Raw genomic sequence first — 16,572 nt, 5'->3', positions numbered from 1 at the left:
ACTGGCCATCTTTAGCCTTTAAAGTAGTTGCATTCCCAAAGTTAATAGCTTTTCATTTTACATTTGGAACACGTTTCTTTCCTTATAAACAAAACACAACAGCAAAATGTTACAGTGGCCTTCACAAAAGCAAACCGACGGACCAGTCCTCATTTCTCACAAACCCGTGTTTATCTCCTTTGCTTGTTTTTCCTCCCTCTTCATTTCTGTGCAGAGGAAGTGAATTGGAAATTAGCATGTGTTAGTGAGAGAAAATGGCCTGCAGCTGGAAGGCATTGAGAACGCGCCCCACTGGGGTGTGGCTTTATTCCGACTGCAAACACAGCGATTGTGGGCTTCAAATGAAAGCTCGATAAACAGAACTAGAACCCACTGCAGGGTGTGGGGGAACAGCACAGGGCAAGGAGCAAGCCCTGCTGAGGGCCCAGGGCGCTCATGGTGGGGACTGCCTGCCATTATGAATGTCTTGGTGAGTGTTTGATTTCTGCACAGGTAATACAACAGTCAGGCTTGTAACCAAGTGCACTCTCATTCTGTTCTCAAGTTCATTCTCACAGGTACTTCCCACACTGCTGCCCTGCTCCAAGAGCTATTCATCTGCTTTGGCTGTGGACAAAGGAGGTGTCTTCTGTCTGAGCATCTTGGATCCAGGCAGGATTTGCCTTTTCTCAAGGTTTCACTCCATTTAGCAATTCCTATGAATTTAGGTCACCTAATTTTCCATAAGGCAATATTTTTGTATTTTTTAAATTCATGGTTAATCTAGCACTTAAGACCCTGGTACGTAGGACCAATGCAGACACCACTCAACAAATTTACGTACCTAGAACGCACTGTGCAGGGTCTCATGATCACTACGATACGCTCCCTATCTTTAAGGAGCTTGTACAGACAAGGGGGAGACACGTAATCCAACTCCAAACGAAGGGCACAGCTGAACCAGAGCAGTTATTGAGGAATGCATCATTAATAGGGCTCACAAACAGTAGTTAATTTCAACTAGAGGATTGAGGAAAGACTTCAGAAAGTATCATCTTCAAAGACAATTTCCATTAGCAGTGCAGGCGTTATTTTGGGTTAAGTGATTTATTTGAACTTTTCTGGATCTAAGAAAAAGACCCATCTCGTAGTGACCTGAGCAAATAAAAGGAAAAATCAAAGGACATTTGTACTAGACTATTTATTGCAGCTCAATGTACAATTGCCAAAGGTGGAAACAACCTAAATGCTCATCAAATCCCATGAATGGTTTAACAAGCTGTGGTATATGTATACCACGGAATACTATTTAGCCATGAAAAAAGATGGAGACCTGGCATCTTTCCTATTAACCTGGATGGAGTTGAAACATTCTTCTTAGTAAAGTATCATAAGAATGGAAAAGCAAGCATCCAATGTACTCGATACTAGCATGAAACCAGTAGACGATCTGACACGCACCCACACAAAGGAAAAACTCAATTCAATTCAAGTTGGGGGAGGAGGAAGGATAGAACCTCTGGGGAATCTGGGGTGGCACCTGCCTCAGCTCTCTGAGCTCTCTGAGCTCACATGAGCCCACCTCATGTGTGTAGTAAGCCTTCTTTTCCATGGCAAACGGACATTAGTGATGTCACAGGAACAGGTGGAGTTTGGCCACAAATGGCTCCTGCTCGCATTGTGCCAGGTGTCACTAGATTGTTTAACCGCCATGGAAGGCTATGTGAATTCAGGGCTTTCACTGTGTCTGGCTGGGACACTGCTTGCCTCTCAGCTGACAGCCGTGGGGCACAGTGGGCAATCAGCCGTTACCTGAGTCAGGTATCCTCCCCGCCGTGCACAGACAGTGCTGAGACTGAGCTGTTAGTGTCGATGGGAACTCACACAAAGCAGAAAACAATTTTAATCAGGGATGGAAAGGCTTTCAAACCTTCAGAATTGGCTAGGTGAGGACCGGAAAGGAGGGGAAATAGGATGTTGGGTAGACAGATGCAAGCAGCTGCTACGGTAATGAAATGGGAGCATTTTAGACAAATGGCACGTAGTTGCTGTTGAAAAATTACAGTTTGCTGCAGACAGGCAGGAGAGTCAGGCCAGCTCGGCTGTGGGGCTATGGGGAGCTTGATTTACAGTCATCAAAGGGTTCTCCGGCTGACGGAATGTCAAGGTCAGATCTTGAGACTCCATTCCCTTCTTGGAAACACTGCCTCCAGCTACCTTCTCCGACCTGTCTAAGCTGCCTGCCCATCAGGACCAGTAGCTGTCTCTCTCTCCCCACACCCTTTATAATGGTCCACACACTTTCCCATTGGATTCTGTGTGCACACCCTACATCCTGGCCATTTATTAATCTCTCTTTTTTTATTGTTAAATCATAGCTGTGTACATTAGTGCAATCGAGGAGTACAATGTGCTGGTTTCATATGCAATCTGAAATATTCTCATCAAACTGTTCAACGTAGCCTTCATGGCATTTTCTTAGTTATTGTATGTAGACATTTGTGTTCTGCTTTTAGTAAGTTTCGCCTGTACCCATTCTAAGATGCACCATAGTAGTGGCCCTACCTATTACCCTCCCTCCACGCTAACCTCCCCCCTCCCTTCCCCTTCTTTGGCCCTTTCCTCATAGTCTTGTGCTATAGTTGGGTTACAGCCTTCATGTGAAAGCTATAATTTAGCTTCACAGTAGGGCTGAATACATTGGATACTTTTTCTTCCATTCCTGAGATACTTTGCTAAGAAGAATATGTTCCAGCTCCATCCATGTAAACATGAAAGAGGTAAAGTCTCCATCTTTCTTTAAGGCTGCATAATGTTCCATGGTATACATGTACCACAATTTGCTAGTCCATTCATGGGTCGATGGGCACTTGGGCTTCTTCCATGACTTAGCAATTATGAATTGGGCTAAAATAAACATTCTGGTACAGATGTCTTTGTTATATTGTGATTTTTGGTCTTCTGGGTATAAACCTAGTAAACGAATTATAGGATCAAATGGCAGGGCTATTTTTAGGTCTCTAAGTATTCTCCAAACATCCTTCCAGAAGGAACGTATTACTGTGCATTCCCACCAGCAGTGTAGAAGTGTGCCCTTTTCTCCACATCCACGCCAACATCTCTGGTTTGGGGATTTTGTTATGTGGGCTACTCTTACTGGGGTTAGGTGATATCTCAAAGTAGTTTTGATTTGCATTTCTCTGATGATTAAGGATGATGAGCTTTTTTTCATGTGTTTGTAGATCGTGCGTCTGTCTTCTTTAGAGAAGTTTCTCTTCAAGTCCCTTGCCCACCCTGAGATGGGATCATGTGTTATTTTCTTGCTAATATGTTTGAGTTCTCTATGGATTCTGGTTATTAGACCTTTATCGGAGGTATAAACTGCAAATATTTTCTCCCATTCTGAGGGCTGTCTGCTTGCTTTACTTACTATGTTCTTGGCTATGCAGAAGCTTTTTAGTTTGATCAGGTCCCAGTAGTGTATTTTTGATACTGCTTCAATTGCCTGGGGAGTCCTCCTCATAAAATATTCACCCAGGCCAATTCCTTCAAGAGTTTTCCCTGCACTTTCTTCAAGTATTTTTAGTTTCATGTCTTAAGTTTAAATCTTTTATCCAGTGAGAGTCTATCTTAGTTAATGGTGAAAGGTGTGGGTCCAGTTTCAATCTTCTACAGGTTGCCAGCCAGTTCACCCAGCACCATTTGTTAAATAGGGAATCTTTTCCACACTGAATGTTTTTAGTTGGCTTGTCAAAGATCAAATAACAGTAACTAGCTGGATTCATCTCTTGGTTCTCTATTCTGTTCCAGACATCTACTTCTCTGTTTTTGTGCTAATACCATGCTGTTTTGATCACTATCGATTTATAGTACAGTCTCAGGTCTGGTAGCGTGATTCTGCCTGCTGTGTTTTTATTGCTGAGTAATGTTTTGGCTATTCGAGGTTTTTTCTGACTTCATATACAATGAAGTGTTATTTTTTCAAGATCTTTAAAATATGACAATGGAGTTTTAATAGGCATTGCATTAAAATTATATATTGATTTGGGTAGTATAGACATTTTAACAATGTTGATTCTTCCCAGCCATGAGCATGGTATGTTTTTCCATTTGTTAACATCTTCAGCTATTTCTTTTCTTAAAGTTTCATAGTTCTCTTTGTAGAGATCTTTCACGTCCTTTGTTAGGTACACTCCCAAATATTTCATCTTCTTTGGCACTACTGTGAAAGGAATAGAGTCCTTGACTGTTTTTTTGGCTTGGTTATTCTTGGTATATATAAAGGCTACTGATTTATGGGTATTGATTTTATAGCCTGAGACACTGCTGTATTACTTGATCACTTCTAAAAGTTTTGTTGTAGAATCCCTAGTGTTTTCTAGATATACGATCATATCATCTGCGAAGAGTGAAAGTTTGATCTCTTCTGACCCTATATGTATACCCTTGATTGCCTTTTCTTCCCTAATTGCAATGGCTAAAACTTCCATTACAATGTTAAAGAGCAATGGAGACAATGGGCAACCTTGCCTGGTTCCAGATCTAAGTGGAAATGATTTCAATTTAACTCGATTCAATGTGATATTGGCTGTGGGTTTGCTGTAGATGGCCTCTATTAGTTTAAGAAATGTCCCTTCTATACCAATTTTCTTAAGTGTTCTGATCATGAAGGGATGCTGGATATTATCAAAAGTTTTTCTGCATCAATTAAAAGAATCATATGGTCCTCACTTTTTAGTTTGTTTCTGTGCTGAGTTACATTTATAGATTTACATATATTGAACCAGCCTTGAGACCCTGGGAGAAATCCCACTTGGTCGTGGTGTATAATTTTTTTGATGTGTTGTTGGATTCTGTTTGTTAGGATCTTAGTGATATTGGTCTATAATTTTCTTTTCTTGTTGGGTCTTTCCCTGGTTTGGGGATCAAGGTGATGTTTGCTTTGTAGAATGTGTTGGGTAATATTTCTTCTTTTTCTATATTTTGGAAGAGGTTTAGTAATATAGGTACTAGTTCTTTAAAGATTTGGTAGAATTCTGACGTAAAGCCATCTGGTCCTGGGCTTTTCTTTTTAGGGAGATTTTGTATAGTTGATGCTATTTCAGAACTTGATATAGGCCTGTTCAACATTTCCACTTCATTCTGGCTAAGTCTTGGTAGGTGGTGTACTCCCAGGTATCGGTCGATTTCTTTCAGATTTTCATATTTCTGAGAGTAGAGTTTCTTGTAGTATTCATTAAGGATTTTTTGAATTTCTGAGGGGTCTGTTGTTATTTCATCATTACCATTTCTGATTGATGAAATTAGAGATTTTACTCTTTTTCTCCTGGTTAGGTTGGCCAAAGGTTTATCTATTTTATTGATATTTTCAAAAAACCAACTTTTATATTTATTGATCTGTTGTATAATTCTTTTGTTTTCAATTTCATTTAATTCTGCTCTGATTTTGGTTATTTCTTTTCTTCTGCTGGGTTTGGGGTTGGAGTGTTCTTCTTTCTCCAGTTGCTTGAGAAGTCCCATTAAGTTATTAACTTCCTCTCTTTCAGTTTTATTGAGGAAGGCTTGCAGTGCTATAAATTTCCCTCTTATGACTGCCTTTGCAGTAACCCAGAGGTTATGGTAATTCATATCTTGATTGTTGTTTTGTTCCCAAAATTTGGTGATTTTCTTCTTAATCTCATCTATAACCCATCCTTCAGCATAAGGTTGTTTAGCTTCCATGTTTTTGTATGGGTATGCAGGTTCCTATTGTTATTGAGTTCAACTTTTATTCCATGATGGTCTGAGAAGATGCAAGGAATGATTTCTATTTTTTTTAATTTGCTGAGATTAGGTTTGTGGCCTGGGATGTGGTCGATTTTGGAGTATGTTCCGTGGGCTGATGAGAAGAATGTGTATTCAGTTTTGTTGGGATGAAATGTTCTGTAGATGTCTGTTCAGTCCAGATGTTGAAGGGTTAAGTTTAAATCTAAAATTTCTTTGCTTAGCTTCTTTTTGGAGGATCTATCCAGCACTACTAAAGGGGTGTTAAAATCTTCAACTGCTATGGAAGTGGAGGAAATCAAGTTGCTCATGTGTGTTAGAGTTTCTCTTATAAATTGAGGTGCATTTTGGTTGGGTGCGTAAATATTAATAATTGAAATCTCATCATATTGAGTATTACCTTTAACAAATATGAAGTGTGCATCCTTGTCTTCCTTATTTTGGTTGGTTTAAAGCCTATTGCTTCTGCGAATAGGATTGCAACACCTGCTTTTTTCTGCTTTCCATTTGCCTGGAGTATAGATGACCATCCCTTCACCTTGAGTCTATATTTGTCTTTTAATGTAAGATGCGATTCTTGTCTGCAGCAGATATCTGGCTTGAGTTTTTCTATCCAGTCAGCCAACCTGTGCCTCTTTAGAGGACAATTTAAACCATTCACATTAATTGAGAATATTGATAAGCCTTTCAAGAGTCTGGTGGACATTTTTAATCCTTTTGCGACTGTGGAAGTTGGAATTTGATCAAAATTTTCTGGGTGGGTTTACTTTTGTGGTGGAGGTTTATGCTGGTCTTTATGGAGGATAGGTCTGAGAATATCCTGGAGAGCTGGTTTAGTTATGGCAAATTTCTTCCACATGTGAATGTCATTGAAGTATTTAATTTCTCCATCATAAATGAAACTCAGTTTAGCTGGGTACAGGATCCTGGGTTGAAAGTTATTTTGTTTTAGGAGATTAAAAGTCGATGACCATCCTCTTCTAGCTTGAAAGGTTTCAGCAGAGAGCTCTGCAGTTATTCTAATATTCTTGCCCTTGTAGGTAATGGTTTTCTTTTGTCTGGCTGCCTTCAGAATTTTCTCCTTCATATTAACTTTAGTGAAATTGATTATGATGTGTCTGGGGGATGTCTTATTTGGGCTGAGTCGTGCTGGAGTTCTGAAACTGTGATCTGAATTTCAGATTCTCTTGGCATGTCTGGAAAGTTCTCCTTCATAATCTCATGAAGAAGAGACTGTGCCTTGTGAAGCCACTTCATTGCTTTTGGGGATCCCTATAAGACGAATATTGATTTTCTTCAAATTATCCCGGAGCTCTCTGAGAGAGTGATCTGTTTTTGCCCTCCTATTTCTCTTCCTCTTTGAGAGTTTGGGGGCGTTTGAAAGCTTTGTCTTCAATGTCAGAAATCCTTTCTTCTGCTTGCTCCATTCTGTTACTGAGGGATTCTACTGTGTTTCTCAGATCTTTGGGGGCTGCAACTTCTTGTCTCAATGTGTCAAAATCTCTGGTCATTTGGTCTTTGAATTCGTTGAATTCTTGAGATATCTTTTGGGTTACTGCTTGGAATTTTGATCTGATCTTATTTGCTATCCAGATTCTGCATTTGATTTCTGACATCTCAGCTATTTGTGCATGGGATCTTGTGCTGTGTCTGCCCCATTGATCCTTGGGGAAGTTGATCTACTCTGATTATTCATATTGCCAGAGTTTTTCTGTTGATTTTGCCTCATGATTGTTTTTCACCATTGCCTCTGGCCATCCTCAGAGTTGGGGAGGTGTTTCTCCAAGATTAGACCCCAGCAGGATCACTCTATTGCTGGATCTTTGTAGGGAGTGACCCTGTGTAGTTCCTCTGGGGCTTCCCCAGCCAGGGAGTTCTGGTTGTGGAAGCAGCTCTGGAGTGTGACACACCTGGACTCAGCAACAGGGTGGGAGGTGGTGCGCACAGTTCTGGGAGTGCCTGGTGCACAGTGACTTTGGCACAGAGAGCCCAAGGCTCCAGCAGTCTCTGGCCAGGAGAAGGGCTCTGAGCAGAGGCAGGGAGGGCTCTGGAGGGCACGTGGCTACCAGAGTCCCTGGCCAGATGAGTGGGCCCGTATGGAGGCAGGGAGGGTACAGGAGGGAGGATGCAGTGTTGTGTGGCTCCTGCAGTTCCTGGTCAGGGCATGCGGAGGCCCAGCGGGTGCGGGTCTTGGTTCAGGGGTCGTGGCGCAGCTCCAATGGAGGTCTGGGCAGCGCCAAGCCCAGGAGTTTGAGGTTGCTATGAGCTGTGACCCCACAGCACTCTACCCAGGGCAACAGCCTGAGGCTCCGGTGTGCTTAAACCAGTCTCACGCTGCCCCTGAGGGTTAAGGCTGTAAGGCAGCTCAGTTCCTGTCTTTAGGCTGCTCAGTCACTAGGTTACTAGCTCCCGCCCTATCCTTGCTCTGGGACCCTGAGGGCTGAGCTTGCCAAGGCAGTTCTCTCACAGTGGCTCCCTGCGGCCCATGGCTGAACACTATTAGCTCCATCTGGCTCAGCGGCTCAGTCTGGGGCCCTAGACAATGCCCAAAGTTCTCTGCACTCCTGCTCAAGCTCTCCCCAAGGCAGTTCAACTGAGTGCCAAGTCCAAAAACACCGAAACAGTTCACAGGTAAGGCCTTTCCTGTTTGCAGTCTCACTGCTGCTTGTACTTATGGCTGCCGTTGGGATTAGTCAATTGAACACACGCAACCACTTTCCATTTTTCCACTGTTTTTATCCTCCTCTTGGGGTCCAGACATCCCTTGCTGACTCCCTGTATCCTTAAAGGGATGATTATAGGCAGATCCTGCCAGCCAGAGATGCCTGGAGTCTTATCTCCCCAGACTCACCGTGCCCTGTTGCAGGGAAGCTGTTACTTGGTTGCCATCTTGGATTGTCCCAATTATTTCTCAACTTAAGATCAATACCTCTTCAGGGGATTACTTTTGTCCAGAACTGAACTTCCTGGACTCCTCAAACAACAAACATCTAAAAGTGCTTTTTAGTCACTTTGGCACGAGAGTTGGGAATGGGAAAGAGAGTGGGAACACAGGGCAGTTGGGTCCCGGCCTGCAGGGGCTCCTGGGGTTAGTCTGCAAACCTGTGAACGAGGGGCAGAGTTTGAACCCCGGACAGAGGAGTTGTCAACAGACCCTAATTTACGAGGCCAGAGTGTGTTGGTTTTCTTACGTGTGCACTTGGTCCTCAGAGATGCTTGAGGGGGCTGTGGTCACCAACCTTCCTAGCAGAACAGAGTGTGGCCTCCCTGGCTGATGAATAGGTAAATTTTACCCTTTCAGTTTTCACAAACCTTTCTGGAGGGTACCACAAACTATGGGGCAGGAGGATCGTGTCCCCTAGAGCGGAGAGCATGGCCTCGTCTTGGAGCTGCTCACTGTAGGGGACCCCCACTTGTTACTGGTGAGCAAAGTAACAAACAGATCAGGTTGGCTAGACAGAAGCAAAGCCGGCTGGAGAAAGCATGTTTACCTCTCACTTCTCTGAAATTAGGAGACGTGCATTTACCAGTTCGGGGTAAGATCAGAACTGGACGGTGCTAGAATACAAGTCTTGAGTTTTTTGGTCATCCACACTGATATACCAGGACTGATGCATGGTTCAGGGAAACTGAAGATTCCAAGAAAATGAAGCTGCCGTGGCCATTGAGAATAAGAGGCCCAAAGGAAAAAGGCCGCCTCCCAAAAGTTGTTCCTACTGCCCTTGGCAGGCTGGGGCTCAGGGAGAGGAACTTCAGAAGCGCCCAAAGTCCCTGAAAGAACGGAAACAGCCTGAGGGTTGCGGAGAGGCAGTGCCAGCTGCCCCTGAGAAATTTACCCAGGAGCAAGCAGCAGATACTTCTCCAGACCCTTACTAGAGTTTGGGTTTATTATGACAGTGTTAGAGCCAGGAAATGGTTATACTTTTCAGGTCTCACAGGGAACATTTCTAGAGATGAAGAGGAGACAGGAGTGGGTGTGGTCACGGAAGGGGCAGGTGATGGTCAGCATTGCAGTGAAATGTGAACAGATCTGTTTTTCTTCTTACTCCAACAGAAGGCTCCATGGAACCTTTCTAAATAACCCTTCCCATGTATCCTGATGACGGCAGGATGGGGAGGAAGCAGGTCGCACCCTGTGATGCATAAGTGAAAAACCATGAGGTGCTGGACAATGGCAGCCTGCACCGCCCTGCTCAGTCACAAAGGCAGAGGAAGAGTTCCCGCTGACAACCTGCCAAGGGACTGTCTGGGAAAAACACACAGACACACAAACACACTAGTAAGAACTCTTCCAGTGTCCAAAATGTACAGCGCTTCAATCTTTATGTATAAAGTTAACCTATGTCTGCACAGTTTTACAAGCGACCTGTTTGTCATGAACTGGTGAAAGGCCGTCACACATACACACACACCACAGGAGAGGAATGTTAAACACTGCTGAACACTCTGTAGCGAGTCTCCTTATAAGTCTGCATTTGACTTCAGAATATAAAACAAAAACTTTCCTGCACAATTTGGATTTTTCTGAATTTTTTTTTTTTTTTTTTTTGCATGACCATAGCTCATTGCAGCCTCAAACACCTGGGTTCCAGTGATCCTCCTGCATCGGCCTCCTGAGCAGCTGGGACTTTAGGTGTGGGCCACCACACCTGGTTTAAACTTTTTTTTTTTTCCTGTGTATTTTAAATCTGAGGCCTGCTAGGACTTTCTTTCATGAGGGCCTAAAGAAGTAGGAACAAGTGGGGACTCAGGCCTGCAAAGAACCTGGATGGAAATGGAAGACATTATTCTTAGTAAAGCATCACAAGAATGGAGAAGCATGAATCCTATGTACTCAATTTTGATATGAGGACAATTAATGACAATTAAGGTTATGGGGGGGAAGCAGAAAGAGAGACGGAGGGAGGGGGATGGGGCCTTGGTGTGTGTCACACTGTGGGGGCAAGACATGATTGCAAGAGGGACTTTACCGGACAATTGCAATCAGTGTAACCTGGCTTATTGTACCTTCAATGAATCCCCAACAATAAAAAAAAAAAAAGAAAGAAACATCTCAATCGATTGATCAAAAAGAAATTGTCTTCTCCTATTATGAACCTTCCAGTGAGACGGCATGACCTGGTCTGACTGGTGTGACGGGCCTCAGGTCAAGGGGACAGTGGTATTAGCTTTTAGAGTGTGCTGACCACTTCTCTTTGGGCACTGCAAAGCTGGGATATGGTGTGTTAAATGCCTCGTATATGGGGACGCTGCAGCTCCCAGGGAGCAAGCAGAGGGAGAGCCTGAGCGGGACATCCACAGCCGCTCTGAGCCCTGCAGCAGGTATTCAGTGGGAAGCGCGCTCAGTGTGAGCAATTAAGAAAGCTAAAAGATGCTGTTTAATACCAAGAAATAAAACTAAGCTTGTTTCACATGCTAACAAAAAATGAGACAACAGTGTATGTTTTAAAATACAGGGACAGGGGCGGTGCCTGTGGCTCAGTGAGTAGGGCGCCAGCCCCATATACCGAGGGTGGAGGTTCAAACCCGGCCCCGGCCAAACTGCAACCAAAAAATAGCTGGGCGCCTGTAGTCCCAGCTACTTGGGAGGCTGAGGCAAGAGAATGGCCTAAACCCAGGAGTTGGAGGTTGCTGTGAGCTGTGACACCACAGCACTCTACTGAGGGCAATAAAGTGTGACTCTGTCTCTAAAAAAACAAAATAATAAATAAATAACATAAGGAACAATGGATTATATTATAAGCAAAATTACTGCTGAATAGTTATGAACAAAAGGGCTTAGGGAGGCTAATTTTAAGGTAAAAATGAAACAAAATTTGATCCAAGAAATTCTAATTTTCAGTAACTCTTGGGAACTTAACTGGATGAAAGTTGAATGATCTGGTAAGTACTCAGGAGAATCATACTAACATGTACACAAAATAGAGAATAACATTTTAATGGTATCAAAAACAAAACTTTTGACCAATTTAGTACTTGCTGGAATAAAGTTGCAAAATGTTACTCAGTAACTGACTTAGCTTCTAAATCAAGCCAGAATTACACATACTCTGTATATTAATGAGTATATACAAGTACATCCCATGACAACATGCAGAGACAGAACAGGGAAACCAAAATCTCCACCTCTATTGACGACATAATGAATGGAAAACAAAACACCTGTCCAGAAGTCTAGTCCATCTTATTTTGAAAAGAGGTTTTGAATGTTGTTTTCTTCCAAGAATCCAAATAAACTCAAAGTGGTTAAGTTTGACTTTGTTTTCTCAATATCTGAAAAAAAAAAAAAAAAAGGAAGCAGACATATTCCAATGCGTATGGGGGCACGTTTTTCTTTTTACTCAATGATAGCAAATTAAAAATTTTGACATGAATTTCATCCTTCTCAGGTAAAAAGGGCTCTTCACAATGTAGTAGTCAAGAATGATCCCTTCAAGTCCGTATGTACCTGAGCTTCGAACCACTGATGGCAACACGTGCTCAAGTACATGTTTACCGACACAGTCACTTAACGTGCGTGTGGTTTTCCTGAGACCTGAAGGAGACCTACAAAATGAACAGGGCTTGACAATGACCTGAGTTCACAGGAATCTCTGAAGTCAGAAGAGATTGCTGTAGCTTTGCTAAAATTGCATCAAAAGCCTTGTGTAGCGAGGGTTTCCTAGTGAGTCACGCACTTGGCCATGGAGTCTTGGGATTTTTTTAAACATTAAGAAGTGCTTTATGGGGCGGCGCCTGTGGCTCAAAGGAGTAGGGCGCCAGCCTCATATACCAGAGGTGGCGGGTTCAAACCCAGCCCTGGCCAAAAAAAAAAAAAAAAAAAAAACCTGCAAAAAAAGAAGTGCTTTATGTTGTGCAAATTCAGTGAGAGGGCAAAATAGCCCACAGTACTAATGGTGCTCAGTCAAACCCATAAGTGAGCCACAGACCCCATCATCTTACAAAGAAACAAGGAGGGTACGTACACAACTGGCTGCCTTTGCTCCAGGTTGACAATGATTACTGGGAAGCCGAGAACTGCAGGACGTGCCGAGACCACCGGGAGTGAGGCCGGGCGTGACGGAGGCAGCCCGTCCCCTCCAAGGACCTGCCTGGTGCCGTCCAAGGTGCAGAAATCAAGCGGGGTAGTGTGTTTGCTTCACAGTCATTTTTCCAAATTCTGAACCGCAACGTCTGTTGTTTGCAAATTACCAGGAGGTCACGTATGACCCAGTCACTGAGCAGCACAGAGAAGGGCCGTCGGCATCCACCCAGGTGCCGGGAGAAGGACACTCGTTTACTCCCCTCAGATGACTGGGTGTACCCCTCTTACACTTGGCGCCCCTCAGATGAAAATCACGGTGGTAACAATTACAGCTGAGGAAAACCTGAGCCTCGGAGTCCTGACTTACTGTGCTTGTATGACAACGGTTTGTCAAGCACTTTGAAAAATCAAACAGTGGCATTCCATCCCTTGGTGCATATAAACTGTTTGGCACGCAAATGTTTGCACATGGAAGAGAGCTGTCATACTCCCTATTCCAAAGACACTAATTTTCTAATGAAGTTAATGAAATGGGCCCAGTATGAAGCACTCCATGTCAAGTCTAGCTTGTGAGGTACATGATAAAAACTTCATTAAAAAACTGAACTACTGTTATTTGTGTGAAACCACAAGTTTTAATGGAAAAAAAAAAACACTGAAATATGCCACAGGGTCTATCTAGTCATCTGAAGAGTACAAAGATGGAGTTCTGAGAAAAAAGGGTCTCAATGTATAGAAAATAAATGTGGTCCTTAAATTATAAGAAAATATTTAAGAATGTAATGTTTCATACACTGAAATTAAGCAATTAGTCAGAGGCAATAAATTATAAATACAGTAATTCAAATATTGTTTCTTCTTTAGCATCAGTTTTTCTAAACAAGCTAAATTCAGAACATTTTAAACCTGTTATTTTCCTCTTTCAAAGGGATGTGGAATGGAAGCTTTCGTAGAACCTAAAACAATGATCCCACCTTGTGGTCTTTACGTGGAATACAATGGACTCTGACCATTTTCAATTTAAAACAACGTTTTGGTTAGTACATTGGAATCAACCCATTAATATGCTTTTATTTGGGGAGAAATTAGATTATGATTCCCAGCCCTTACATGCGGCTCACCTAAACCACCCTTCCTTCATCAGGTCCTGCTTGATTCTCTATAGGGGGTTCTGTCAGACTCAAGATCAAAAGGATGGAAACTAAAAACTTCCTTAGGACTGGAAACATGTTTGTTTAAAAAAATAAAATAAAGTGCTTTTAAATTCACATATTTCTTGCCTTAAACAAAACTGAAAAATACTTAACCCCGAATTCTCCATAACTTGACACACATGTTTTAACAGAAAAAATCAGTTTGGGGTCATTAATGTCCTTCACAAGTTCAGATTGGATCTAAATTGGGTTTTGTGTCATTATCGTGGTCATGTTTATACATGAAAGTTAAAAGAAAGAGGGCCACGTCCAAGGACGACCAGTAGGCAGTGTGCGACGTGACGGCTGACCAGTAGCGGCTCTCCACGAGGCCTTCTCTGAGCTCAAAGTCGATCCTGTGATCCAGCTCCACTGAAAAGAAAAGAAGTTAAACAGATGAGTAAACTCTGCAGGAAGGTATGAGGAGTAAAAATTTAGCTAGTAGAAGTGATTCTCTAATTGCCTTTTTTAAGTAACTTCCCACTATTTTAAAAGAAAACACTCAAAAGAGCCTCAGTAGTTCAGGATTCTATTCGGTAAGAACAGCCAATATGGAACAATGAAGGAAGAAAACAGAAGTTCACTTCATATCAGAGTAATTCTGGAGTAAAACAAACTGGGCTGAAAACCTGGCATATCTGTACAATAAGGAAAGCCCCCTCTGGAAGAATTATGGGTCGGGCTTGCTTGCAATGACGCCCATGGGGTGCAGCAGGCCACTGGAGGGCTCTGCGAGGGAGGTCCCATCTCCCAGCCAGTCCTGTGGGGACGCTAGAAGACAGCCATCTTTTTATAGCTCTGGAATGTTTTCTTCCCCACCAGGTCAAATTCCTCAAAGGCAACGCCCACAAACCCTAATCTCCTTCCAGCCAGTAGGGTCTGGCACATACAGGTGCTCTTAAAATGTTTGTGCCACAGAAGAACCCACCACGTGGCTGGGACCGTCCCCCTGCAAGGCACTGTGGTGACTGTCGCCTTGCTTACAACAGCACTGTCCTCAAACAAGTCTGTGAATCCAATGTAGGCTTTTCTAAATCTCAAAGAAAGTCTTGTAATACCTATTAGAGAAAAATCACCTCAACAAATCAAAGCTCTATGAGAATTTTAATGGACTCATTTAAAAAATCCTTAGAAATAAACACTTAAAAAATGACATTTTGATCTTCAGGAACTCTTTAACTATCAGTGAACTATACAGCACTTTTTTTTTTTTATTAAATCATAGCTGTGTACATTGATATATTCATGGGGCATCATTCACTAGCTTCACAGACCGTTTACTATACAGCACTTTGAAGGGTCTACCTTACAAACTAAACACCCAAATCACTGCCACTCGGACATTTCTAAGTTTGCTTTTGTTGAGAGTACCAAAGGGCATTAGCAATAAAACTGACAAAAATTAAGAAGGTTAGAGAAAAAGTTGGCTTTTGCTTTATACTGAAAAATCAGTAATCACACACAGGAAATCTTAACACCCAGAACAGTGATTTCCAACCAGTGCACCACGAACAATTTTTAAAAATCATTAATTAAATTATTTTCAAAAGCAGTTCAAGCACAGTAAGTATATTCTTTTTATTACTCTTTTTTTGATCAACATAATTTAAGTGTGCTGTGAGCTAAAAAGGGAGAGAAGTGCTGCTGTATGCAGTGACTTCATGTTAATGCTTAAATAGGTATTTTGAGGCATGCTTATGATGTTTCTCTATTCAATCATGCTTTTTGAACAAGGAATGTTCATAAACATATACATTTTCAGAGAAGGCTTACACTTAAAATGTATAAATAGCAATTAGACTAAAAAATATTTATAAAATACATCGACACAGGCTTTTGACTAAGTTGTTTTTAACTGCTTTTTTCCGTTTAAATTACAAGAAGCTCATCTGTAACCAGTCAGAACTAGCCGCAGTCCCTGGTGGCCTTGCCAGCAGTGGAGTCCTGGGCTTTTGCTTCTGTATTCCTGGAGGCATCTGTGTTAGACATGCAGGTACCCCACATTCTGACTCCCAGATGGGAGATGAGACAAGAGCAGAAACCTGGGCTCTCAAGCACAGCGAAGAGGCCAAAGTCAAGTTAATTACAAAGGAAAAAAAAAAAAAAGAAAAACAAAAGAGATGGGAAATGTCAGTATCAGTGAAGAACAATTATAATTTTAAAAAATTTACTTTCAAATGCTATGACATACAACTTCCTAGTCTAAAAGTGTTCAGCTGAAATTGTTTTAAAGTCAAAGAGGGATTCTTCCCATTCTAACAAGTGTTATTTGGCTCTCCTTTGATTTTATGTCCCTGAAATCATTCTTACTATGCCATTACCGCCTTACAAGGCCAGCTTTCAGGGAGCAGACACTCAAATGGTAAACTTAATTACGGTCCTATCATACTATGTGCCCTGGTTATTCTTAGCAACTGCAGGGACTTTAATTAGTGCCACTAACTAGATTGGCTCCGCAGTCCTTCTCTGTTTATTTAAGGTTGTCTCCATCAGAGTGGGAATTAGGTGGCCAGTCTGCACTCATAAGCTGTTTTCATCTCTCGTCCTCTGCCCTAGGTTTATCAGCACAGCTGACCTCACACCTATGTTGACTGTGTGGGCAGATGACAGGAA

General features: G+C 42.3%; 1 protein-coding gene across 5 annotated transcripts in view; it reads right to left on the bottom strand.

Annotated features, from left to right (window-relative positions):
* Nucleotides 1-12,020: 12,020 nt before the first annotated feature.
* DDHD1 (DDHD domain containing 1) overlaps nucleotides 12,021-16,572 on the bottom strand; it is a 66,094-nt gene continuing 61,542 nt past the window's right edge. For all 5 annotated transcript variants that reach the window (XM_053594835.1, XM_053594837.1, XM_053594836.1 and 2 more), the window contains one exon: nucleotides 12,021-14,331. In XM_053594835.1, coding sequence (XP_053450810.1) covers nucleotides 14,150-14,331 — 182 coding nt within the window. In that variant the 3' untranslated portion in view covers nucleotides 12,021-14,149. The remainder of the gene's footprint in view (nucleotides 14,332-16,572) is intronic.

The sequence above is a fragment of the Nycticebus coucang genome, chromosome 6, assembly GCF_027406575.1.
Source record: "Nycticebus coucang isolate mNycCou1 chromosome 6, mNycCou1.pri, whole genome shotgun sequence".
Lineage (NCBI taxonomy): Eukaryota > Metazoa > Chordata > Mammalia > Primates > Lorisidae > Nycticebus > Nycticebus coucang.
This window is presented reverse-complemented; position numbering and strand designations above follow the sequence as displayed.